The sequence below is a fragment of the Columba livia genome, chromosome 2 (genome assembly GCF_036013475.1).
Source record: "Columba livia isolate bColLiv1 breed racing homer chromosome 2, bColLiv1.pat.W.v2, whole genome shotgun sequence".
NCBI lineage: Eukaryota > Metazoa > Chordata > Aves > Columbiformes > Columbidae > Columba > Columba livia.
This window is the reverse complement of record NC_088603.1, coordinates 3,024,150-3,049,132: the sequence shown is the minus strand read 5'-3', so window position 1 is coordinate 3,049,132 and position 24,983 is coordinate 3,024,150. Positions and strand designations below refer to the sequence as shown.

The following is a 24,983-nucleotide window of genomic DNA, read 5'->3' as shown; positions in this document are numbered from 1 at the left end:
TGCTCAATGAAAGGTGTCCTGCTGTAAACCTGGCTGTTTTCACCAGTGCTTCATTTCCTAGTGATAAAGATTTTCCTCTAGCATGTGATAGAAATTTCTGTGGCTGAACCATAAGCCGATTTCAGCTTATTTTCTTACCACCAATGGACTCCTCCTGCTCCTCTCTCTGTAGCATCTTGTGCGTGGCCGAAGAACATCACCATGTAGCTCTACAGTCCCCAGTCTTCTTCAGGCTTGGTCATGACGTGGACACACACAGTGACAACATGGGTGTTTGCTGATGTAGTTATGCATTACATCTGGTTTCTCTGCCTAAGTTTCCTAGAGTAGTGATGTAAATCAATGGCCAGGTCTTTGGAGGTTTTTTTTCTCGTACTCTTGCTGAAAGAATACCCTCACAAAAGAGTACTTGGAGTATTCTCTACCAGTATAGGGAAAAAAAAAACCCAAAAAACAGTCCTATAAAGTTATTATATCTTTAGTTTTTCTTTCTTTATTACCTGAGACAAGACCTCTGTCTTGCTGAGTTTAGGTGGCAAGTCCTAATGAGTTTAGCACCATGAAGTATTGGTGTTTCCTTCTTTGAGACATGAGGCCATTAACATCATCTTTAGCATCTCTTAAGATTTTTCTGGGGACTATTGATCTGGGCTGTCCTGAAAAGAATACCTCAACTGATCACACATCACTTTTTGTATAAGCAGCCAACTCATAGCTTCACTCCTGAGAAAATGACAAGGTCTTACTTGAAAGGAGATGTTTAATGTAGGTACAAGTTTTTTCTTGGGGTGATGCTGTCGTTCAACATAATGATGTATGAAAAGGTATGTTAATACACCTTGCCAAACTGTGCCATCTGTAAAAACTCATCTTCTTGGAGTGCCTGGACAAGCCTGGGGTACATTTCCAGGGTAGCTCTTTGTAGACCTTTGAAGACCATGCTAATACACAATAGGCTTTTCAGTAGAAGACAACAAGTAGAGTTGTGGGAGCTGGGAGAAGAGGTATCCCAATAACACAAGAAGTGGTTGAGTCGCCATTCCTGGAGGGGTTTAAATGACGTGTAGATGAGGTTCTTAGAGATATGGTTTAGTGCCAGTGTTACGTTACTGGTTGGACTCGATTTTTGAGGGTCTCTTTCCAACCAAATGATTCTCTGATGCCATAACAGAAAAGAGAGGCCTGTGCCTCTGGGAAATTGCCGTCCCTTTGTGCAGTGAGTTGGAAATGAGGCTGTGCATTAGCTAATTAGTCTCCTGCTTCTGTCTTGGTGGTGTCACCCTTACTCAAAACTTGCGGCCAAAAGACCTCAGATTGCAGTGATGGAAGGCAGCTGGCATTCAGTTGAGTCTGTAACCGTCATCTAAAGGAGGTGCTTCCTAAAAGGCTGGGAATTGCTCACGTCAAAGAGCAACCCGCAGTGTGACTTTTTTTCCCTTGGGGCTGGTGGCAGGGAGCTCCAGGGCAACTTCTGTAAGTAGTCAGGAGTGCTGGGAACTCAAATGCAAGACCTGCACAGACCTGTGAATGGCATTTTGGGCCCAAATGAAATGGTTCTGCTCAAGATGTGAGCTCTTCCATTGTGCATTGCTATGACCATTGGGCGGAATTGTAAAGGAGCTGCAGGAGCTGGCCCTTATAATGGGTTTTCAGTAGGTGGAAGAAACCTGAACTTAATTCTCCCTCCTGTGAACCTTCAGGGTGGGGGATGCTGGCCTGTGACATTCATGGGGTCTCTGGGGTTTCCTTGCTGTGTTTTCAGGCTGTGTAAATTGGTCTCTTCTTTCTCTTCCTGTAACGTGTCCATAGAGTTCAAAAGTATCTGCTGGAGAAGATAGATACTCAACTTCCATCTGCAAAGATTAAGTAAATGGTGTCAAAATGGGGAGCGATGGATCAAGTGAATTATTTGTGTAAGAGTTTTATGGATATTTTGTGATTTCAAGTTGCTAAGGACAAACCTCAAAGTTTAATTCTTGTTGTAATCACGTGATGACTAGGAGGAGGACTGGGTGGAGGAGCTGAACAGAACAAAATCTGGGGTAGTATCCAGGCTGCTACCAAGTCCTGTCTCTGTGGCTACAAAGGCTGGTTTACAGGGGACCCAAAGGAGAAATTTCTTTGCAGACTAAGCTCCAGTTAGATGATGAGGCCAACATCTTCTCTAATACTTATAAATGTATCTTTGACAGAAAGATGTTATCTTAAAATCACTGAAACCTTTTAAAATCAATGAAAATCCCTGTTGTAGGATCTTTATACATCCTGCTTAATGGGTTCAGCTTGGAACTATTTCTTGATCTCTTGCTGCCCTGTTTTCGGTAACCCCTGGACACCCTGTGGGCTGTTTTATTACATGCCAATATAATTTGGTAAGGATTTGTCCTTTTTAATGGTTTCTTTCCCACCTCACTTTTTAAAGCTGCTCTAATTCCATATTGCCCTAATTGTGATATGCAAATGTTAAAAGGAAAATCACGGCCAGTGTATTTTAAGATTCTTATGGGCAAGCAGACCCCTGCTTAACGTGGTAAATTTGGACAGCTTTTCTCCCTAAGGAAAATAAAAAGCCTTCCAAATCAAGAAATTATGTAAGCAAATCCGATGAGTGTGCTCTAAAATTAAACCTGCCTCACAAGCTCTGGGCCCTTCAGTGTGAAACCAATGAAGATTATTTTGGGGAGGCTGTAAAGCCTTGCCGGGGGAGTGTCCAGTGATGTCTTGAAATTTTCTCCCTCCGTTGATCAAATCACCTGTTTGATATGACCAAAAGTGTAGGAACGTAAAACTGTTGGGGACCATCAGCCCAGCACCAGCTCCCCATCATCCTAAATGAACCACAATAGGCATTTAGCCCCAAAACTTCACAGAAGCACTGGATAACTTGTCCCCGTCCTCATGCAACTTCTGCCATGCAGCATCCTACTCAAAGGCATGACTGAAGATGTCCCTGCTCATTGGAAAGGGTTTGGACTAGATGACCTTTGAATGTTCCTTCCAGCCCAACCTAATCTATGAATCTATGACTCTGTAGCGCTGTTTTAGGTACATGTGTGGTGGACCAAAGTGATGTCTCATCATCTGTGACCCAAAAAGTCTGGTGTGAGCTTCCTAAGCTTGGAGTTTGCAAGCTGTGTTACATACATGACAGTTATTCTAGGATGAAGCTGGCAAACTTAGTTAGAAAGGCTTTTACTTGTCTTCTTGCCATAAACCTCTGTCTTCTTCCTTCCATGTGTATTGTGAGTATCCCTCTTGTTTTACTGTTGTCTTCAACCTTTCTTGTATTGTATTACATAACTCTTCTCCACTTTGCAGTAACATGAAGCATGTTTTTCCATGTTTTTTGGTGGTACATGGCCAAAGCTGCTCTGCAGATGGTAATTCCCATGCTGTGAGCTGTTTGGTAAAGGTCAGCATTATCCTCCAGTGATTTGAGTGTGTCTCAGTGAGGTTTCTCCATGGGGACTATGGTGCTGAACTCCCATTGTGGGGTGGGAGAAGACCCTGGTCTCCAGCCATGGCTGGAGTTAATTGACCTCCTTCATAACCATTTGTGCTGAGATGGCTTTGGAATGCTGATAGGCTGGGGTGATCTGAAGGGGTTCATGGCACTTCTTAAGGCTGAAGCCAGATATAAACACCTGGGAAGTCTTATCAGGGAGCACATCTTGTCTTATGGCCCTGGTTCTTGTTATGCCCATTAGATCTGTCAACTCAGCTGCACAGGGTATTTCCATTTGGGGGAAAAATTTCCCCTAATTCTGTTTTATTCTCCTGTTTGCACACTGATGACAGGTTTCTAGCAAACATACAAAGCATTTGTTAGTGTTGCTATCGTTTCCCTTTGCCTGAGCTGTTCTTTCTTTCTTGGCCCTTGATCCTCCTGAGCTCTTCCAGCTAGGAGACACTGAAATCACAAATGTGCAAATTACAGGATGGATAAACATCTTAATCTCGTGGATACTTCAATCTAAATGTTTTCCAAGGCCCTTCTTCAAGAAGGATTAGCCGGTAACAGCATCTGAAAGGTCGTAGCCTTTCTTCGACTTGCTCTGCTATTCAAGATGCTAAACGTGTGTGAAAGCTTCAGCAAAAGGCCTGAGATGCCATTGCTGTTCTCTAAGGCTCCAGGGAACATCTGTGTGTCCTCTTGGGCTTTGGACATTCGTCTTGGAGCTCTGCCTGTATTAGCCATTGTGATAGCGTTGCCTGGAGCGCCCAAATGTGACATGTATCAACTGGCATTTTGGCTGCACTAAGTGTAAGATTTTTCCAGTGTAGGTTTATGTCTGTTTGTTTTCTCTCAAGTGTGTGCATATTACTGTTATGATTTATTTTTGGGCTGTAACTTCAGTTTTATCACTTGAAATACTTTGGAAACTTAGAGGGCTGCTTTTTTTTTTAATGTGTTGCAAGCCGTCTTTAACCTGGAGGAAAATTCCAGTGTGAAGAATGGTCTTGATTCACAAAGAAATTATGTTATGGAGCTCTGGTGTAAAGGTTTCCTCTCATCTTTGTGTTGTTTGGGCCTTATGTTCCTCCTTGAAGCTGTTGTTTGCTTTGATAAAGTTGACTTTGCTTCTCCACAGCTTCAGAATAGATCAGAGTTTGTTATTGAATTGTCAAGACTATCAACATGGATCTCCTTCAGCAGAAAGCTGGGTGGGAAATTATGACCCTAGGAAACTAGTCCTGAGTACTTGCTTAAACTTTTTGACACAGGGTGGAAGAAATGAATACAAATAGTGGTTTTGATAAGTAATATCAATAGTTGCATACTAGGTTGGGTTATTCTTGCTCCCTTCTGTCCTGAGACCTGTAGTCAACCTGTAACAGAAAAACATGATGTGTCCTGGGTGTTGCTATAAAATAAAATGTCTTTCCCTGATTTTAGTTTCAGCATTGCTTATTGCTCGAGCTGCATATGCAGATGATATGCTGTTGGGGCACTTTAAACCACGGCTATTTTGGGGCTGGAGAGGGGTAAACTGGAGGGATTCCTTTCTCCACCACCGAGAAAACAAATGTCACTCTGGGGATCTTGGTGGAGAGAGAGCTGGCAAAGCAAGTGAGATCCTGCCACTCTTGTTCCTGTGGTTCAGTCGGCAGATTCACAAGTGTAACCCACGCTTGCAGGGTTTCAGGGAACTGAGGTGTGAGATTTGTGGGTTGGCATCCCTTGGGGATGCAGGTCAGGGGATGCTGGATGCCTCCGTAACCTCAGTGAGGGCTGGAGGGAGTCGGGGAGGCCGGTGGAAAGCTTGGCAGAAGCCATGTGCTCTTGCAGGGATGAGAGACCAAGGCTTGGGGGTGGGACAGTTTTCCTGACACAGGGCCAACTGGAAAGTCTCAAGCATAGACGAAGAAAGGGGAAGGGGGAATGTGATACCGTCTACCAGGGAAGGACTTAAAACCGAAGAGAAGGACGTAGCCAAGTTTTGTCGCAGTGCTATTGGGTTTCAGCTGCTGCTTCAGCAATGCTGTTCTGCAGTGATTTGCTTAAAGCATTGAGAATTTCTAGTTCTGGTTTGTAGAACAGGCCAAAGAGTTATCTTGGTGAATGCATCTATTGAAGTTGACATTTGCATGAATCTCCTGATTATTTCCCTTCACCTTGTGTTTGTACCTCTCCTTTCAAATATGCTTTGCCACAGTATTCAAGGGAAAGCATAACTCAGGCTAAACTGGAGTGCAAGTGGGGTGGTTCAGCCAGCTTTTAACTACTTTTGCCCCGACTTTCTCCTTCTGCATGTTATTTGGCCTTGAGTGGACAGCTCTGGTCCTGTTTGTCCTGTATGGTGAGAAAACCTGCTGGGGAGACTTATTCATAGGCAAGTTGTTTCTTTTCTCAGAAATATAAGCCTTTAGTCTTGTTCCAGTATCGCTATTCATAATTTTTGAGATTTCCCTGTGTAGCTGAGCACCTTTGTGACGCTTGGAAATTAAGTTACTCTGATTTTTCTTTTACTTTAGCCCATTGGCTCCAGTTCTGATAGGTGCCCTGTATCATCCTGGGGATAATGACTCAGTCTCTAGACCAACTGAAAAAGGTGGGATGTGGGAATTGTAAAGCAAGCCCACGTGCATTTTGAAGACAGATGGAAACTCCATGTCAGGCTGAAGCTGCTCTGGTTGCGAGTAGCTCTAATGAGCATCTGTTGATGGAGTAGTCCAAGGAGGGAGTTCTCACTGCTCTTTATTACTGGTCATGTTAGGATATGAAGTGTCAAGCAGCAAAGGAAGATATAGGTTGCTCATGAAGACTTGCAGCAAAGCTTACAGAATATGCTCTGTGGTTTTTTTTTTTTTTAGTTTTCCTATTTGTAGTTCTTCCATGTCAAATTTCATCTGCACCAAAGCATTGCCATTTATTATCTGATTGTTTATACGTGCTGCAGGACTTCACTGATTTATATACCCAGCAGGAACAGGCTGGAGACACCGGAATTTGCTCATCCCTTGTAGTGCTGAACACCATTTCTGGCAAATACGTGTGAAAAATGAGCATAACTACCGAAATCCACCTGCAAGGAAATTCAGAATCCGTGTGATTTAATGCCAGCACCTAAAGCATCTGGAGGTAGCTTTTAATACACAATTACAGCTAATGTAAGGGTTCACAGTTTAACTTGGGAAACTTCAGAGGTGAGCTGTATGAGTAACCTAAACCTACTCTGTGCATGCACACTGCAATGGAATTCTGTTCCATGATTGTTGGCAAGTTTTTTGTCTGCAAAATCTTTGCCTTTTCCAGTGAATGGGCAATTGATAAATATTTCTCTTTACCATTCTCAATAATCACATGGCCCCAAGGCTTATTTAGAACACATTATCCAGGTTCCATACTCAATGGAAAACACATTTGGTTCCTCGTGGGTGTTTTTAAGATACTGCCTGAGACAGAGTTCAAAGAAAAAGCTCTCAAGAGTCCACTTATCAACATCATCCCTTCTGATGCTGAAAGTCAGCTTTCTTTTTATTATTTCTGAGTACTTAGAATTATAAGTCATCTCATGTTTAGTTGTCATCACTAGGGAAACCCAAAGACTCAGTACCTGGAAAATGAGGCACGCTAATGACTTGTGAACAACATAAAAGCTGTTTGACTGAATTTGAGTTGTAGTATGAATTTTAGTTCTCCAGAATACTTGTAAGATCATAGTTTGCTCTTCCTTTGGTCCCCTGCCTCCTTTTCATCTAGTTGTCCTGAGGGAACGAAGACAAGATGGGAATTTAGAAAATATCTCTCTCATGCAGTGCTCCTTCTTGCAGAAAATGTTTCCATAACATTTTTAGATAGAATTAATTTTCTAAGGCATAGACATAGTTACGCTGATGTTTCCTCACCCTTCAATGGCTGAGTTGCCAGTAATTTGTATATGATAACTTTGTTCTTGTTACTTCTTCCGCTTCTAGTTCTTAAAGGAGTTCACCAGGAATAATTTAGATACAAGACTTTCAAATCTCTTAATCTCTGTTTCACAGATGGACTCTGAAGCATTCTGAGTTCTAGAGAAGTTTAGGAATATAAATCATGATTATTTTAAATAAGATGTCAGCTATAAAGGCCTTTGTTAATTTGGGAAAAACTGGTCATTCAGCCCTGGACTGAGAGGTGGATCATGTGTTTTCAGACCACACGAACAATTTACTCTGTAAGACAGTATCAACCTCCATCATTCTTGTACGGTTGAGCCCAGAAAGTGCCCTGGTTGGGTTTTGTTCTTCTGTGTTGCGTTTCCCCAAATATGTAGATTAATGGGACATCTCTCAGTTGGAGCTTCTGACCTCGCTGTAGATTCTCACAGTCAGTTGGAACCTTATGCTGTTCATTCAGCTGTAACTTGATAATCTTTCTGAAGGAAAATATTCAAATCCTGCACTGTAGATTTGTTTAAGAGGGTGGACCCAATGACATTTCTGGAGTATAAGGAGTAAAACAAAGGGAAATGGGAAGTACTTTCCTTTTTCATCACATTCTTTGGGCTGGATGGTGCATTACATGGCCATGATCTTCACTTTCAGTCCTTGGAAATGACCATTCTGTGACATATGGAAATGGCCATTATATGACATACTGAAATGGCATACACAGTGTTACACCATGGCATTTTTGTGTATCTCTTAATGCTGTTCAGTGGGTGAGGACGGGGCATGACGTAGTATTCACCCGCAGACCTCATAACTTACCTCTGTGGTATACTTGGGTAACCAATGTCTGAAGGACTGTTCTTCTGCTCTGCTTCTTTTGCCAGTTGTTGGTGGGTGGTTTAGAAAATGGGAACTTGCACAAATTGGTTGACCATGTCTTGGGTGATGTTTGCATTCTGGGATAACTCTAAGCCTGTAGAAACTCTTACCATGAGACAGTTTTTCTTCAAGGTGCTTTCTAGCATGTTTTATTGCACTTTACTTAGAATTGAAAATGTCTCTCCCTTTAGATGCCTGCAGGCACTGGGAGGAAAGAGTGGTGTTGGGACTGGCATGGGAATAACATTGTGTTGGGATTTCCTTTTCAAGCATGAGAAACCTGGAAATCAAATGGCTTCCTCTCCTGGTTTGCTACTTCTGAGGTCATATTTTATAGTCAGTGGTTGTAATTTGAGGCCTGCTCTGAGCTGCTTCTTGGAATTGAGGTAAAATAGTCCCAGCTTCATAAAGCATGTGTCTCACGGACCTGGTGAACACTTCTCTGCTAAATGAATATGGATAGAGCTGTGGCATCCAACAATGGTACATCTTTATGTCCAGTCTTAAAGTGAGGCTATGTCCTTCCAAAAGAAACTTGAAATCTGTCAAAATGCTGGGAAGAACAGCTTTCACATTAGGTGAGGACTGGGCTGGCGAGGTGCAGTGTGGCATAATGTCTTTGCCCTCTGTAATCTTTTACCCCTTCCAACATCCAGGCACACAAGAGCCGATTCAATTCTTAATCTTGGTGTAACGAAACCACCTCGTGGTTTCTGTATTTGAGTTGATCTAAATTGGGATGGCAGGAGTTCTTGAATCCAACAGCTTTAGGCTATTTTAGGTGGTGAAAATCTGCCATTGGCACTATGGAAGGCATTTATAAGTAATAAGCTAATTATGTAAAATGCACACTGTCCACTTGTTAAGATCGTCTTAAAGTTTCATAATCTAATCAGAACTTGCGATGTATAACACTTGGCTTGTTATCCACCCTCCTGCCTTTTTAATGCAACTTAGTTGGATGGAGGGATGATCAATACAGGAAGGAAATGCTTTTCTTAATGCTGGTTGGTCAACTGTGCCCCAGATGCCTTTTTAATACAACGCATAAAGGGTTTTCCTTTAATTACTGAGCACAAATGTGTTGCTTTGAAGATGGATGGTATGCAGCCCCATCTATTCAGCAGCACTATTAGAATAAAGCTTTGGCTCTTCCTGGGCTATAGTATTTTGATTATTATGATTCTTCATATAGACTCTATATAGCATCACAAAGATGTATATGCCAAAGTCGCCAAGTATTCTGAGGGTATTCACCTGAAGTGCTGGCAAAGGTAGGTCTGGCTCAAGTCCTTGCTCATATTCTGTAGTCCAGTCACCTTCAAAAGGTGAGGGTCCTGCCAGCAGCACAGGCCTATTAAAGACATCTTGGCCACTAATATCAATGTATTCATCACCTGTGATTAGATGCTGTTACAGCATCTGCTTCCCTTCCACAGAAGTGTTCATGGATTCAGTCTGCTGAGGAAGGGTTGCACCATTGCTATGGTGGTGTGAGACCTGGGCCTTTCCTGGTGGTGGTGAATGGATGTTAGAAGACTGATGACAGATGTTAATGGTTTTTATTCTTTCCATCTTCTTGCTGGGACAAATTGTGATGTGGAGGAGCCGTGTTTTGGGGTGCTGGAGAAGATCAAGGAAAAGAGTAATGTTGTTCAATGGATGGCAGTGAGGAAAGGACCGTGTAGAACCCTTGCATTTAGAGCAGAAGACAGCAAGATGTGATGTTGGTTGGCTTCATAGGAACCTGTTTTAGGATACATCAGTGAGAACGTCTCCTGCACTGGTGGTTTATCCTTATCTGATGAGTTTGGAACCTTGGCCAGATTTAACTTGCTTAGCTGAAGATCTGACTGCTGAAGTTTCATCTGAGGCTTGTGAAACCTCAGGACTGTGAAGCTCCTTCTGAAAGACATTCATAAGACACCTTTTGTCATGGCATGACCTTTATGCAAGAGCTTTTGAGTATCCTTCTCCTGAGTTTTGTAAGGAAGCAGCCTCTGTGTTCACAGTTCATTCTGTTGGGGCTCAGAATGAGGATAAACTTGAACCATCCCATCAGCATAATCTGCATCTCATGCATCCTGCTCTCTCCAGTGCCCAGAAAGTTTGTTTTTTCACCTGTTTAGTTTTTAAACCTGCCATGAGGATAATATGACATTAGAGTGGAAAAGCTATCGCTGTTGTGCAGAGGAGGAATTGCAGAGCTGTAAACTGCTCCCAAAATAGATCAGATGATGTGTCAAACCGCCCAACCATCTAAATACTCCACGAGCTGACCTCCGTGTGATATAAAATAGGGGCTGGGTAAAATGTTTTGAGGGGAGGGGAAGGTGAAAACCCCCTTCTGCATTAATCTGCATGCCTGTTTCTAGAAACTGTCATTTGTCCAGAAGTTGACTGGGAGCCAGTCTGCGTCCAGCTGGGACCTGAATGTAAAAGCTATGGCTGGGGAAGGAGGAGGAAGTTCATTCTCCAGTTTTTCTGTCCCAACAAACTTGGGGAGCAATTTCCATTCAAAGGTTCAACTTCAAGCTTCTGATATTTGTGTTGTCTCCAGACTAACCTTTTTTTTCCCTTTGCTACTGTGCTACTTGAGCGTGTGTGTGCACAGGGAGATCTCCAGGCTGGGAGGTGAAGCTGCTGCATTGGCTCCAAGCAGTTTTTCTTCCCTGGCTGCCAATCGATGTGGTCTGGGCAAGGGCAGCTCCGTAACTGCAGCATCTGCCGAGAACAGACTGGGCAGTGTTCGGGAGCGACAGACGATTTATCCGACAGACGGGATGGGGAAGGGGGGGTGGAAAGAAGAGGCCAAGTCCTGCTGTGTGATGCGTGCTGTGGAGCTGTTAAATTGGGTAGATAAAGGCTTAACAAAAGGGCTGGCTGAGGTGTTAGTGAGACAAATGGGTGATTCATGATGAACTCAGATGCGTTCCCTGGCAGGAGCGGGTGGGAGAGACTGACACTGACACATGGCTGGCCGTGCTGTCGCTGGAGCCGTGCGAGGCACGTCCACGTCCCGGCGTGCTGAGGGCTGCCGTGGGCAGATGGGTTGCTGCTGGGGATGTGGTGGGATTGCTGGGAATGGGGCAGGGTTGCTGCTGGCACTGTGGAGGTGGGGTTGCCCAAAGTGAGCACGACAGCAATAGTGTCTCTGCAGAAAGAGCTGGCTGTATGAATCCATCAACCCAGCGTTGCAAATCATTCATAGAACAGTTTGGGTTGTAAGGGACCTTCAAGGCTCACCCAGTGCCACCCCTGCCATGAGCAGGGACATCTTCACCAGCTCAGGTTGCTCAGAGCCCCGTCCAGCCTGGCCTGGGATGTCTCCAGGGATGGTTCATCCACCACCTCTCTGGCCAACCTGGGACAGGATTTTACCACCCTCTTTCTTTATGAGGAAGAAATTTTTTACAGTGTGCTAGTGTGTGGTGTGTGCTTGTCACCACTGGGTCAGTTCTTGCTGTCATCCAAAGGGCTGGAGAGTGTGAATTAAATCATAGAACTACAGAATGGTTTGGCTTTGAAGGGATTGTAAAGATCATCTCATTCCAACCCTCTTGCCATGGGCAGGGTCACCTTCCACTAGACCAGGTTGCTCAAAGCCCCAACCAACCTGACCTTGAACACTTCCAGGGATGGGGCATCCACAGCTGCCCTGAGCAACCTGTTCCAGTGCCTCACCACCCTCATGTGGAAGAATTTTTTCCTTGTATCTAATTTAAATCTCCCCTTTTTCAGTTTAAAGCCATTACCCCTTGTCTTATCACTACATGTCCTTGCAGAAAGTCCCTCCAGCTTTCTTGTAGGTTCCCTTTAGGTCCTGGAATGATGCTATAAATGCTGCAGCCAAAGAAAGATTCTGCAGTGCATCTCTTATAGGTACCTGTCTTGGTGCTGAGAACATAACTACCTTTTAGGGACAAACCAAAGGTTTCTTCAACCAGGCATGGACATCTGGGGAAGCCAAAGAAAAATGGGACAAGTGATGCGTCTCCTGGCATGTCCTCAGCCAGAGATTGTATTCAAGCCCTCGTGTTTCATCACCCACCTGGGTGAACCTCCCTTTCCTGAATCTGTCTATTCCCTTTTGGAATCTATTTGTAATTTTGGGCTTCACAACATCTGGTGGCAATGAGCCTTGCAGATAAATGATACGCTGTTTGGAAAACAGGCTCCATTCTCAGTCTTGTATTTATTACTTTTATTTTTTTTAATGCTGCGTGTGGCCTGAGTCAGCAGGTCAGATCTCTGCACGGGGGGTGGTGGTCTCCCATATAACAAGTGATAGGATGACAAAATGACCCTAAATTGTGCCAGGGGAGGTTTAGATTGGATGTTAGGACCAATTTCTTCCCCAAAGGGCTGTGGGGCATTGGAACAGGCTGCCCAGTGCAGTGGTGGAGTCACCATCCCTGAAGGGTTGAACAGATGTGGACATGGGGCAGTGCCAGGGGTGGGTTAATGTTTGAAGTCAATGATCTTGAGGATCTTTTCCAACCAAAATAGTTCTATGATCTATGGGGTTTTGGGTCCTCTTTGTTTAAATTTCAAAGGCTAGATGTCCTTTGTTATGTGCAACTGTCTCCAGACAAGGGAAGCTACCAAGAAAGACCAAGAACTTGGGTTTCCTTTGCTTGGAACAGAAAACCAAAGCTATTGCTGCAGGTTAATAGCAGAGATGACACTGGCTTTTAGGAATTTGGGCTTTAACAGATGTAACAGAGTTTGCATATGGCTCAACTTTTTGTTGCAAGAAATTCATGCCATTGAGCACCTGATCTGTTTCTTTTGGTCTGCTTTCTTTAAAATAGGGTATAAATTATTCTGCTGTATTCCTTTGTGTGATCCATTATATCTGTGATCTTCTCCTGGTCCTCAACCCCACCAGAAAAAATTCAAAGGCAAGGTGGAGAGAGAGATGGTTATGTATATTTTCTGTAAATGTCATCTAGAAATATCCCTTGTTTTCTATGTTATGGAGAGTTCTTAGGCCCAATTCTAGATTAAAGCAAACTGCTCTAAGCCTGTGTCAAGGATGCAGCTGAGCTGGTGTTTATTGCACCAGGGATCTGACAAAACAACTCCTCCCCCCCAAAAAATCCCAAATAAACAACAAAAAAATCTACACCACAACCCACAAAAAATACCTAAAAAATGAAGAAACCCACAATAATTAAAAAAAAACAAACCTACCTTATATTAGTTTTGTCTTCCTTCTGCAAGGAGGTGTTACTATAGAGCATAGATCTGATGTGCATGTGCAAATCTCTCTCCAGCTCATCGTGGAAAATATTCTGAAAACCTCTCTTTCCTCCTTCCACGCTGTGGAGAGCTAAATGGGTTAAAACAGGTCTTTTTTTTCTTCTGAGCTTATTTCTTCATCTTCTTCTGTCACTTTGCTCCCCATTTACCACTTTCCTAAACCAAAACTCACAGCTACTTGTTGCCTACCGTCTAGTGGGACCCATGCCAAAAGAAATGTTAAACTAAAAATACAAAAATAACCAGTGGCTGGGATAAGGAGCAGTGGTGAGTTGTGGGGTGGGGGTCTGGGAGCTGCCCAGGCCAGGGGGGTGTAATTCCTGGCACAGGCTGTGAAGGGCAAAGCTAATTCCATATTAAATCGTTAGCGAAAGCCCCTGTTGCCGCCTGGCCCGTGCATTCCACTGGCACGGCGGTTCACCGGCCAGTTTTAAGTTGGGTTGAAAATCCTTCATAAATCTCGCTGATTGCTGTTTCATTCTTGAGAGGATGAAGGGGGAGAGGAAACAACCTTCCCTTCCTTCTCCCCCCTCCCTGCTTCCTTTGTCCACCTCTGCTCGCTTACAGACAAAATGGCTTATTCCAGTGGAATTAGGTTGCTGGTAGCTCTTGTGGCCAAGCTACTTGGGATGTCCCAGTAGAGGGCAACTGATAGTTGTCGAGCTTTAAAAACTGAACACCCCCTCCTCAAAAATCCTGTAGTGTTTTTTCTAAAGGTGTTTTGGCGCTGGGAACTGTTCAGCACAAGCTATGGGAATTGTAAAGGGAGTCTTGCAAATATTGATATTTGCGTTTTCCTTGGTATTGTTTCCATGCTGGTGAACCTTAATGCTGCAACTCTGATGTTTACCTAAAATAAAAATGTCTTTTGCTTTTATGGACTGGAAACTTTCACAGAATAACAGAATGTCAGGGATTGGAAGGGCCCTGGAAAGCTCATCCAGTGCAATCCCCCCATGGAGCAGGAACACCCAGATGAGGTTACACAGGAAGGTGTCCAGGCAGGTTGGAATGTCTGCAGAGAAGGAGACTCCACAACCCCCCTGGGCAGCCTGGGCCAGGCTCTGCCACCCTCACCAGGAACAAGTTTCTTCTCAAATTTAAGTGGAACCTCCTGTGTTCCAGTTTGTACCCATTGCCCCTGAATTGTCATGTCAGTGACATGACCCCATTACCTCTTGTCCTATCATTGGTTGTCCTATCAAAGGTTGTCACCTTTCTGAACAAGGTTTGTTGTAAGGAGGGGGCAAGAAAGGAAAATAGTTCAGTCTTGTGCTTCAGGAACACCACCAAGGGCTGAAAGACCCAAGCGTGATTCCTCCTTCTCCTGTGGGGTTTCCCTGTGATTGTTGATGCCCTCCTCACTGGGGAAAGGGAGGCAGAAGGGAACACAATGATTCCTTAATTCAGTGGGACACTATTAGCTGTAATTCACAACCCATGCGGATCTTCTGCTTCACATGAGTGGGAAATGCTGCAGTAGCTTGAAGTATTTGCTTGTGGTCCTTCTGATTGCCACAGTGCAAAAATAGCTGCTCCTCATGGCACCTTGGTCCCACAGGTCCTACTCAGGAATGTACCGTAATGAGAAACATCTCCAGCCCTCCACATCTGAACCAAGTCACGTATTCCCTGCTCATTCACTGAAGTATTTTTCCTTCAGCTGCTAAATTTTGCCCTCATGTACTATGTGCCAAACTTTTGGTAATTTGTACAGGAGAAGTTGAGGGCATGTTCTGGCAGGAAATTGCATGGAAGCTTATTTATATATGCAGTAACCATGCTGTATTTGGGAGGCAACCATCTGTGTCTTGCCCCATTCACAGAAAAATCCCTTCTGAACTGGTGTAAAGGTGCTTGGGGTCCAGGTCTCTTCTTGGTGCAGGACAGCTGGCTTGGGAAGATTCCACTTTCTTGGATTGCTGTGTTTAGCAGCTTGGGAGAAGTCCTCTGATTTGTGTGAAATTCAGTTAAGGCTAAAGTGGGAAACTTGGGGAATAAATTATCTCTGTTCCTGAAAAAAGTGTAATGATTCAGGATTAGATTGGCTGCTGTGAGTGTTAGAAGCATTCAGAAAAGTGGGGTTGGAAAGGGAAGAGCTGGGGATTTGCACCAGTAAATTCTTTCTCCCAGAAGTAGCTGTTATTTCTCTTTTTTGCTGGATGCTGGGAATAACTTTTGATAGGACCTAAGAGCCTGGAAGGCATGTGTAGCAGGATCCTTACATGTCCACTCCTCCATTCTCTTGTCCAAGATGCTCAGAGGAAACCACTGTATAGATCTATCCAGGCAGAGGAGTGATCGAAGACAAGTTTGACTGAAGCCTAAAAAATTTGCATATTTGTCTCCTAAAAAATAAAATAAAAAGGAGAAAAAAATCCATTTGAGCATACTTCATCAGGAATCTGATGGAGACTGATTGCTTCCCTGTTAAGAATCATCTATTGGGTTGGAAATTTGCCCATGCTTTAGCTTTTCTCCTCTCTAGCCTCCTAATTCCCACCACTCAGAAGGAGATCCGATGATGAGGATAGCTGTATTTGTTACTTGAGTTTCTAATTTTTCTTTGCTTTGTTTAATGGTCTCCAACAGCAAGACTCCATTGTTTGTGGAGAATGACATGATGAGCAAGAAGGTAAGCACAAAGCAGAGAGTTGGTTGGGAAAGATCTCAAAGGAAGAGATCTAGCGTGTGTAAGGGGCAGTGGTCTGTGGATGATGATAAGGAGAGCAAAGAACCAAGATAAATGGAGTCTTAGTTGTTTTGTATTTGTAGGTGCAGTGCAGGCTGTTCATCTCTGTCCTGTGAAGCCCTAGATGACCTATGTTTTCTAGGTCTGGGGGAAACACTTTTCCTCCTGTCACCTTCTCAGACCCTCACAATGCCACAGTACCATGGCAGAGGAGATTGGTGGAAAAATTACACCAGAAAGGGGTTGAGCTAAAAGTGAATAACACTAACAGGGCAACCTGCATTAAGGGAGTTAATGTACTGAGATAGTAGGATATTGTGGAAGCCAAGAAATCCTTGCTGAGCTTTGGAGAATACCTTACATTATATTTTTTGTGAGGACTTAAGGGGATATGGGATCTTATTTTTTGCATGTGTATACATTAGCCAAAGTAGGAAACCTTTGGCTTTGTAGCTCAGCAAATGGGAGTGAATTTTGAAACTAGCATGTGTGGGACTGGATTTTGTGGTTTAAGTAAGGTGACATAGACACTAATGCCTGAATAATGGGGTGAGCATTGTGTCTTGGAGCAAAACCACTTATTTCTGACTTTGAGGGGTAGATAGAAAATAGAGATCTAATTATTTAGTAGCAAAGAAAAGAAAGCCTTCTCTGGTTTGGAATGATTTGGGGGTCTACCAATGATTCTGGCAGCTCTGGGAAGAGCAGGAATGAGGTGGTTGAGTGCTCTTCACATAGTTTCCTCCAAAGGACATTGGGTTACAGTGTGAGCACAATGGTGGCACTTGTACCTGTGAACACTTAAAAAAAACCAACCCAAACAACAAAATACAGAATGAGGAAGTTGATTCTTCAATGGCCAACTCTTGCTCCAAGTATCAAGTCTTCATCACTCACAATGGAATTCAGCATTTTCTTGGGCTTTTGACTTGTTATAATTCAAATAGCATTTAGGCTTTGTGCATTGGAGGGACGATGGCAGAGCAGTCTAGGAAAGGTTCTTTGCAGTGTGGGAAGGTGATGGTGAGGGGAGGAGAGGGCAGCTGAAGGTTGTTGGATGCAAGCTACAATAGTATAAGCCTGGTGTCTAGCATAATTCAGTCTGCCTCTTTGATTTGTAGAGTCATTAATTTGGGTATTACAGTGAAGAAAGTTAGTGTGAAAGTTCTCAACTTTTCAAACTTTTTTTTTTTAATTATTAAAAGAAATAAAAGTAATGGAGAGAGAAGAAAAAGGATCAAAAGAGTAGCAATGCTGCGGGAAAGACATTAATTTAAAAAGTGAAATTAGAATCAATTAGATCTTTGTACAGATGTACTAAAGATAAATCTCCCAGCAGCGAAGGAAGCACCGGGATAGGAATGCAATATTTCAGCAGGTCTGTCATTCCAGGCGGGTATAGCAGAGGCGTTTCCTTGCAGGAAAGCAGCTCACCTTGGCTCGCGTCTCTGGCGGCATTTGCAAAGGAAACTCTTGAGCATGTCAAAAACAAGAGTGCACTCACAGGTCTATGCAGGCGCCTTACTTCTGTCTCATCCCCCACGAATTCTCACCAGGAAAATCCCCAGTTAAATAAGGGAAAATACAGGGGCACTGATGGAAGTGTGAGCTGACGAGGCTATAAAAACCCTTGACTTCTGAGATGAGCTGAAAGCAAGACCCATCTTGAATTGCTTCTCTGGAAGGGCGGTCATTCTGTGGTGCTACAGATAAAACTTGGCTGAACAGCTATCGGTATGAGTCGTGCTGTGGCAGGGGCTGTTTTTGGGATCTCTCCCAAGCCTCAGTGATTGGAGTCTGAACTCCAGGATGGCAAAGAAATTAGAGATGTTTGACATGAAGTTCACAACCAAGGCAGCCGAGCGCCACCAGTAGTGCGTGTGCAAACTGTATAGGTCTTGCTGGTGATAATAAACCTTCTGTTTTCCTGGCTTCGAACTAATGACATTGAATTGGAAGGAGAACAGTGCAAATGATGTTGCAAAGGTTCCTTTCAGGGAGGTGGGTATGGCACTGAGCAACCAAGTCCTTCCTGAGGTCTGGACAGGGCAAATGTGCCACTCAAAGCAAGAGTCAGACAAGGTGCACAAAAGATTAGGTCAAATTATGAAGCAGAAATGGTCTCTTAACTTTGTAGATTCATACTGTGCTCATAGAGGCCAGAATTAATTTTCAGAGAGTTAAAGCTTCCTGGGTTGCGTGCAATGTGCTGTTTAGCCTCTCTTCAGGTTCTTGGTGGACAAACACCTTCATCTCATGCTCAGCCCCCTCAATTGAAAATAACACAATTGCACAGAGTGCTAATTGTAACAGTTGTGGATTGGGTGTGTATAAAATAAAACACCTCCACCTTCTCCCCTGCCCCAAAAAATTTCCTTGAAAGGAACAGCTCGGTCTTTGTGAGGAGCTGAGAAAGCATCCGACTCTGACACCGTTGCCTTACGGGACCTCACTCAGCCTAGGTTGCATAAAAGGGCTTTATAGGATTATAAAGGTTCCATGCAGCGGCAGCTCCGAGGCAGCATTTCAGGTGGGGGCACCGGCTCTCCCTGGCTCTGCCTGCGCTTGTTTATTATTGATGCCATGCTCTGAAAAGTGCCACCTCACCCTTCTTCCCAGGGCTGCTGGAATATGTCTGCAGAGCTAAAGCTGCTGCATCGGTCCTCCCCTGCTGATTTGGGCACATGTCCAGTGCTGGGGAGGGAAAACTTGTGTGTGTTCGTGCATGTGTGCTGCTTTCACTCATGGACGTCTTCACCTGGAAGAGCTTCATTGCTTCCTGGCTAGGAAAAAAAAGAGAAGCCCCTTCCCCTTAAATTTACTCCTTGTCTTGTTCTGGAGATGCTTTCCTAATTCATTTGCTTTGATCTGATTCAGACCTGCTTGAAAACCAGTGAAATTAGTCCAAGCAATGACAGTGATGGATGGGCTTGTTTTCACCAGATTTTCATGTCCTCTTTTCGCTAATGTGTGAGGACAGGGCAGAGCTGCATCAGGAAACAGGAGGTGGAAAAAGGTGTTCTTATGCCTTCCCTATGAGAACATGGTGTTAGTGCCTTGTCTTTGGGTGGTTTTCTCAGGAAGGGGTGTTGTTCTTGAAGGGGTGAAGTTCTGCATGCTGACCCAGCTTTCCCGTGTCACTACGGCTGTTACCCAAGTGTCCCAGATATCAGAGCTGGTGAACTCCTACCTCAGCCTTTTGCACAGAGCACTGAAAATGGACGTTTGACATTTTCCTATTGCTTCTATAGGTTCTAGGTTGGCTGCTGGAGGTCTGTCCTCTGGCATTTTGCTTGCCACAGATCCTGTTTTCTACATTCTCCCCATCCCAGGCTTGTTATTTTGTTTTTATTTAGGTGACTTTTATCGGGACCCACTTTGGAGATATGTCAAAGTGTAGCTGCTGATAGCACAACCCAATTGTGTGTATCTCAAAGCCAAGCATCTAAGGGGAAAGGTGGTGAAGGGGCTCAAAATCACCAACTGCTCTACAGAAATCTCTACTGTAGAATCAATTCCTGTGTCCCTTCTCCCTGTGATAACCATCTGCTACATGATACTTGGAGCTTTTGTTTTCCAGAATATCTAGCTGAACAATACCTGCTCAATTGAAAAGGTAAACTGGGGAGCTGGAGAAAATGCTTTCATGCCTCCCTTGCTCTCCTTTGCCAGCTCTTGCACCAAATGTGAAAGCTTGCAGGGATGAACCTTCAGAGCAGAAGTATTGATGGAGGCCAGGAACGAATGTCCTGGAGACCTTCTTTACTACTGGAAAGCTCAGATCAAGCCACCTTTCTCTTGAACAAGCCTGCTTGGAGCTTCAGTTCATGGGGCACCAGGGCTGGGTGATGTCCTCACTCTGTCCCAGTCCAGACAGGGCAAAAACATAAGGGATAACATTTGGCAGTTGGCACTTGCTGTTTGTCCTTTTGGATGCTTTTTTATCACTTTTGGGGCAGCAGAATTTGAGGGGAAAAAACCCAAACTTTGTTGGAAGTTTACACAGGTTACACTAGTTTTCCATGTTTCCTACAAATCATTCTGACTTACTTTCGCTATTGCAGTTTTTTTCTTGAGATTCTAATATTTTCACAGGTAACTGAAGGGGAATGTTTCCCTGCTAGCCTCTGTTCCCCTAAATACACAAAACAAACAAAAAAGTAACAATAAAACCAAACAAACACATATACACACACACACCAAAAAAACCAAAAACAATTCAAACAGACAAGAACCAAAAACAGAAAACACCCTAAAACCAGCTTTTTTTTTTTTATCATCTTATTAAACCATCCGTAATGATTGGATCTGTATGGGATGTTGCTGGCTGTGGCTCAGGTCAGGATTTGTGCCCATTGTGCAGGGAGGTTTGAGAGCTGAGGCATCCTAGCTGCCTGCCCTGTGGGACTGTGCTCCTGGCACAATGCATCCCACTGAATAGAGAGAAATACTCATTAAAATTAAACTAACAAACCACTGCTCCTGTAGGACAGGTGGGATTTTAAAGGGTTTCCAAAGTCTGTCTGTGTTCAGCAAAGCAGGTGAGTGTGTGCTCCTCTCCTGTGCCCACCACCCCATTTCTCCCAGTGGTCCTGCAGCGATGGAGATGTCTAAGCCTGTGACACATCTTTGTGCTCGCCTGTGCAGGACCGCAACCTTTCAGAGTGTTTTTTTAGTTCTGGCTTTAAGCAGTTCTTCCTTTTTTTGGCTGGGAAAATGTGTCTTCATGTCCTTCGAAACCCAACATAGTGATTCCCATTGACTGCGTGGACTGGCACCTGGCCGGAACAAGACGGAGCCAGGAGAGCGGGGTGCGGGCAGCTTGGCCAACAAACCCGCTCCTGAGCCCAGCAGATGTTCCTCCAGCCTCTCTGCTCCCCGGGGCCGATGCCAGCCTGGTCCTTTTCCAGCAGCTCGTCACTTGACACTGGGAACAGTACGCTGGCTTCTTTTGTTGAGCATTGTACAAGTCGAGGGCCTTGTTCTCAGAGGAGGCAGGGGAGGGGAGAAGGCAATGCGACATTAGGGTCGTTTTTTTAGGTTTTGAGCTCGTTTTCACTTGTAAAAGCATTTGGCAGTATTGCCTGTAAAAGCGTACACTGCTCTCAAGCCTCAGGCTGTGGCTCATTTGGTTTTATGTCAGGATCTCCTCTGCTGAGTGCAGAGTGTATGTGCTTTCTCAGTGTGTCTCTCTGTGGTCTGGTGGGATGAATCACGCTATCGCCCTTCCTAAGCCAGTTCTGATTGATGTGCTGATTTTTATTTAATTTTTTTTTTTAATGCGTATGAGAGTGGCAGCACTGCAATTCACTTTTGACTAGTTCCCAAAGTTTATGCAGTTAGATACCTTCCATTATTTCTTCCCTATTTCAGTTTTCAATGCAGTTCTGTGGCGGAGATTGCAAAGGTCTTATGGCCAGACAAGCTCTGTGAGAGCTCATAGAGCACATCAATCCAAATATTGCTTCTCACCCTTTTTCCTCTTGTTCCCACCTTGGTCACACACTGCAGAGAGAACCTGGCTGTAAAATCACCCCTTGCGCGGGCAGCAGCAAGTCCATGTGGGTACTCAGCTGGTGGAAGCCAAATCCCACCACAGAATCATAGAACAGTTGTGGTTGGGAGGGATGTTCAAAACTCATCCATTCCCACCCCTGCCATGAGCAGGGACATCTTCAGCTCAGGTTGCTCAGAGCCCTGTCCAGCCTGGCCTGGGATGTCTCCAGGGATGAGGCATCCACCACCTTTCTGGGCAACCTGGGCCAGGCTCTCACAACCCCCATTGTAAAGAATTTCTTCATGTCCAGCCTGAATTTCCCCTCCTTTAGTTTGAAACCATCACTCCTTGTCCTATCACAACAGGGCCTGCTCAATAGTCTGTCCCCATCTTTCTTATTGGCCCCTTTTAAGCACAGAAAGGCCACAATAAGGTCTCCCTGGAGCCTTCTCTTCTCCAGCTTGAACACCTCAACTCTCTCATCCTGTCCTCCTAGCAGAGCTGTTCCAGACTTGAATCATTTTTGTGGCCTTTTCTAGACCCTCTCCAAGTCGTTTGGCCCTTGTTTCTACCATGGGCTCTATTTCTCTCTCCTCACCGCTGTCCCTCTTTGTTCCTCCACAGGCTGACGGGGAACGAACCCCTGACCATCCTCCCTCTGACCTCAGAAATGGAGGAAGCTGCCGTCAAAGCCCACTACAAAGTCTGTGACCGCCTGAAGCTGGAGAAGAAGCAGCGCAGGATGTGCCGTCGGGACCCCGGCGTGGCGGAGACCTTGATGGAGGCGATCAGCATGAGCGCGCTGGAGTGCCAATACCAGTTTCGCTTTGAGCGCTGGAACTGCACCCTCGAGGGTCGCTACCGGGCCAGTTTGCTAAAGAGAGGTGAGTGGGGAAAGGGTCTTAGTCAGGGATGCTGGCACCTCCTGCACCCATCAGCTTCCCTGGTGTTTTATGGATTGGTCATAGAAGTATAGAATAGTTTGGGTTGGAAGGGACCTTCAAAGCTGATCCAGTGCCACCCCTGCCATGAGCAGGGACATCTTCACCAGCTCAGGTTGCTCAGAGCCCTGTCCAGCCTGGCCTGGGATGTCTCCAGGGATGGTTCATCCACCACCTCCCTGGACAACCTGGGCCAATGTTTCACCACTCTCAGTGTAAAAAATTTCTTCCTTATGTCCAGCCTGAATCTCCCCTCTTTTAGTTGAAAATCATCACCCCTTGTCCTATCACAACAGATCCTGCTTAAAAGTCTGTCTCCATCTTTCTTATTGGCCCCGTTTGAGTACTAGAAGCATCACCAGTCATCCTGGTGCATCCTTTGCCAGGAGTGGGTCACCACCTCCCCACAGCTCCAAAAAGAGCTCGCAGAACATAAAAGCAAAGCCGGGCTCAGCTCATCCATGGAAGTGCACAGCAAAGGATGTGCTGTATGGCAGTAATTTATGTGCTTTCACTAGTGAAGTAAACCCTGCTGGCTTCCCACTGCTGGCCACAGCTCCTCTCCTTGGAGCTAGAGACATTCATCTGTGCGTCTGCAACCAGTAGCTCCGGCTCCTCCTCTGTTCTGCTGGAGGCTGAGCTGTTGCTGGAGGAGAAAGTGTTAAAGTTTCTAAAGTTGTCCCCCCTTGCTTTTTTTTTTTTTTTACAAATTATTTTATTTTCCTTTTTTTTTTTTTATGCCAATCTTTCAGGAAAGAAATTGAGAAAATACCTTGTTAAGGGAAATAAGGCAGAATGTTTTGTGCTGTCCCGGTAGCAGGGATGTGGAGGGTCCTATCATAGTGCAAGGCAAAACCTGCAAATGTTTGTGTCCTGTTACTGCTCTACTCAGGGAAAAGGTCCCTGGATGTGAGTGGTGGGTAATTCCCACACCCCTTTCTAGCAGCTCAGGTGGAGATCACTAGAAGGTGAGAGTATTGGAGGAGCAGGTGGGATTTTTGTCTCTCCTTTGCACGACTGACCTCACATAGTCCAATTTTCCACACTCTTCAAGTAAAACCCAGTTCTTATTTCTGGACTGAAGCTAATGATGCTGAAGGACGATTTTACAGATAGCTTGCACGGGTTTCAAGTGTTTTGGTGACTTCCAGAAAGTCCCACACTCAGTGATGGAGCTGGACATGGAAACCCAGGCTCCGACATGCTCAAAGATAAGAGCAGAGATTTGCAAAGCGTCTTCCCTTGCTAATTAGTGAGAAGGAGTAATTCAGAAGCCGTGGGGCTTAACTAATGCACTGTCACTGAGTGCAGTGGAAACAAGGCAAGTCCTTATGAAACCCAAGAGGTCCAGCTAGAGCTGCAAGACATTTAAAAATATCCCTGCATGCCAGAGGAGTTCCTGGATTAGTGGTGCCTTGGGAAGGCCAAGCACTTTCTCATGCTGACACCTGGAGGCGACAGCTTGTTCCTTCAGATGTTTGTCCCCATGGGCAACCCTCGGCAAGGAGTATTTCAAAGCAGCCTGAGTTGACGTAAAACACCATTGAGAACCACCCCCCAACCCCTTGTCAGGACCCCATGTAATAAATGGTAGACGCGAGGGCTGCAAGGCTCTGCCTGCTGTCTCATTCTCCCATGTTTTATGCCCCTGCAACATCTCTGCCCTCCACCGATGCTGTAAATCCTTCAGATGTTGTTCCTGCAGCATAACACACTGCCCTGTAAATCTTTCTCCTCCTCTACAGGAGCTGCTGGTTCCTGGTTCAGCATTGCAGCAAGTGGTACCCCAGGGCAAAGGGGCACATGTATCACCCACTAAGACACATCTATTCAAATATGTTGGTGTGGGCTTGCTTCCTTTCCTGCAGGACTATTGCAGCTTTTTAGGGAGAGGCACAAAAAAAAAAAAAAAAAAAGGAGAAAAGGGAAAAAACCCCACATATCACTTATGAAAAGTTTTTCCTTCCACTTTTACACTTGGTCGCCAGAACAGCCTGGCCGCTGGTTTGCAAGTTGGACTGATGCAACCTGTTTCTTAAAATAACGGGGGATTGTTTAAGGGACTTGTTATCCTCTTTGGATACTCGTGAACAATTTTGGAAATGGCTGAAACTGGATAGCTGCGGACGGCAGGCTGTCGATGCACTGGGGGTTAGAATGCCTGCATTGATTTAAAGCTCATTATCTTGTTACAAAATATCTTGGTGCAATCAAATAGTGCATGGCAGAGATGGCTTTAAATCTGGCCAGAGCCAAATGTCACATGAACTTGCTTGGAAGCTGCTCGTGGGCGAGATGATACCCATGCTGATGGGCACTGGGAATTTGTGAGGCT

The 24,983-nt window shown here is 44.7% G+C and overlaps 1 protein-coding gene across 1 annotated transcript in view; it reads left to right on the top strand.

Moving 5' to 3' along the window:
• WNT9A (Wnt family member 9A) overlaps nt 1-24,983 on the top strand; it is a 64,394-nt gene that overhangs the window by 16,022 nt on the left and 23,389 nt on the right. Inside the window, exon 2 of the mRNA XM_065050228.1 lies at nt 22,332-22,591. Coding sequence (XP_064906300.1) covers nt 22,332-22,591 — 260 coding nt within the window. The remainder of the gene's footprint in view (nt 1-22,331; nt 22,592-24,983) is intronic.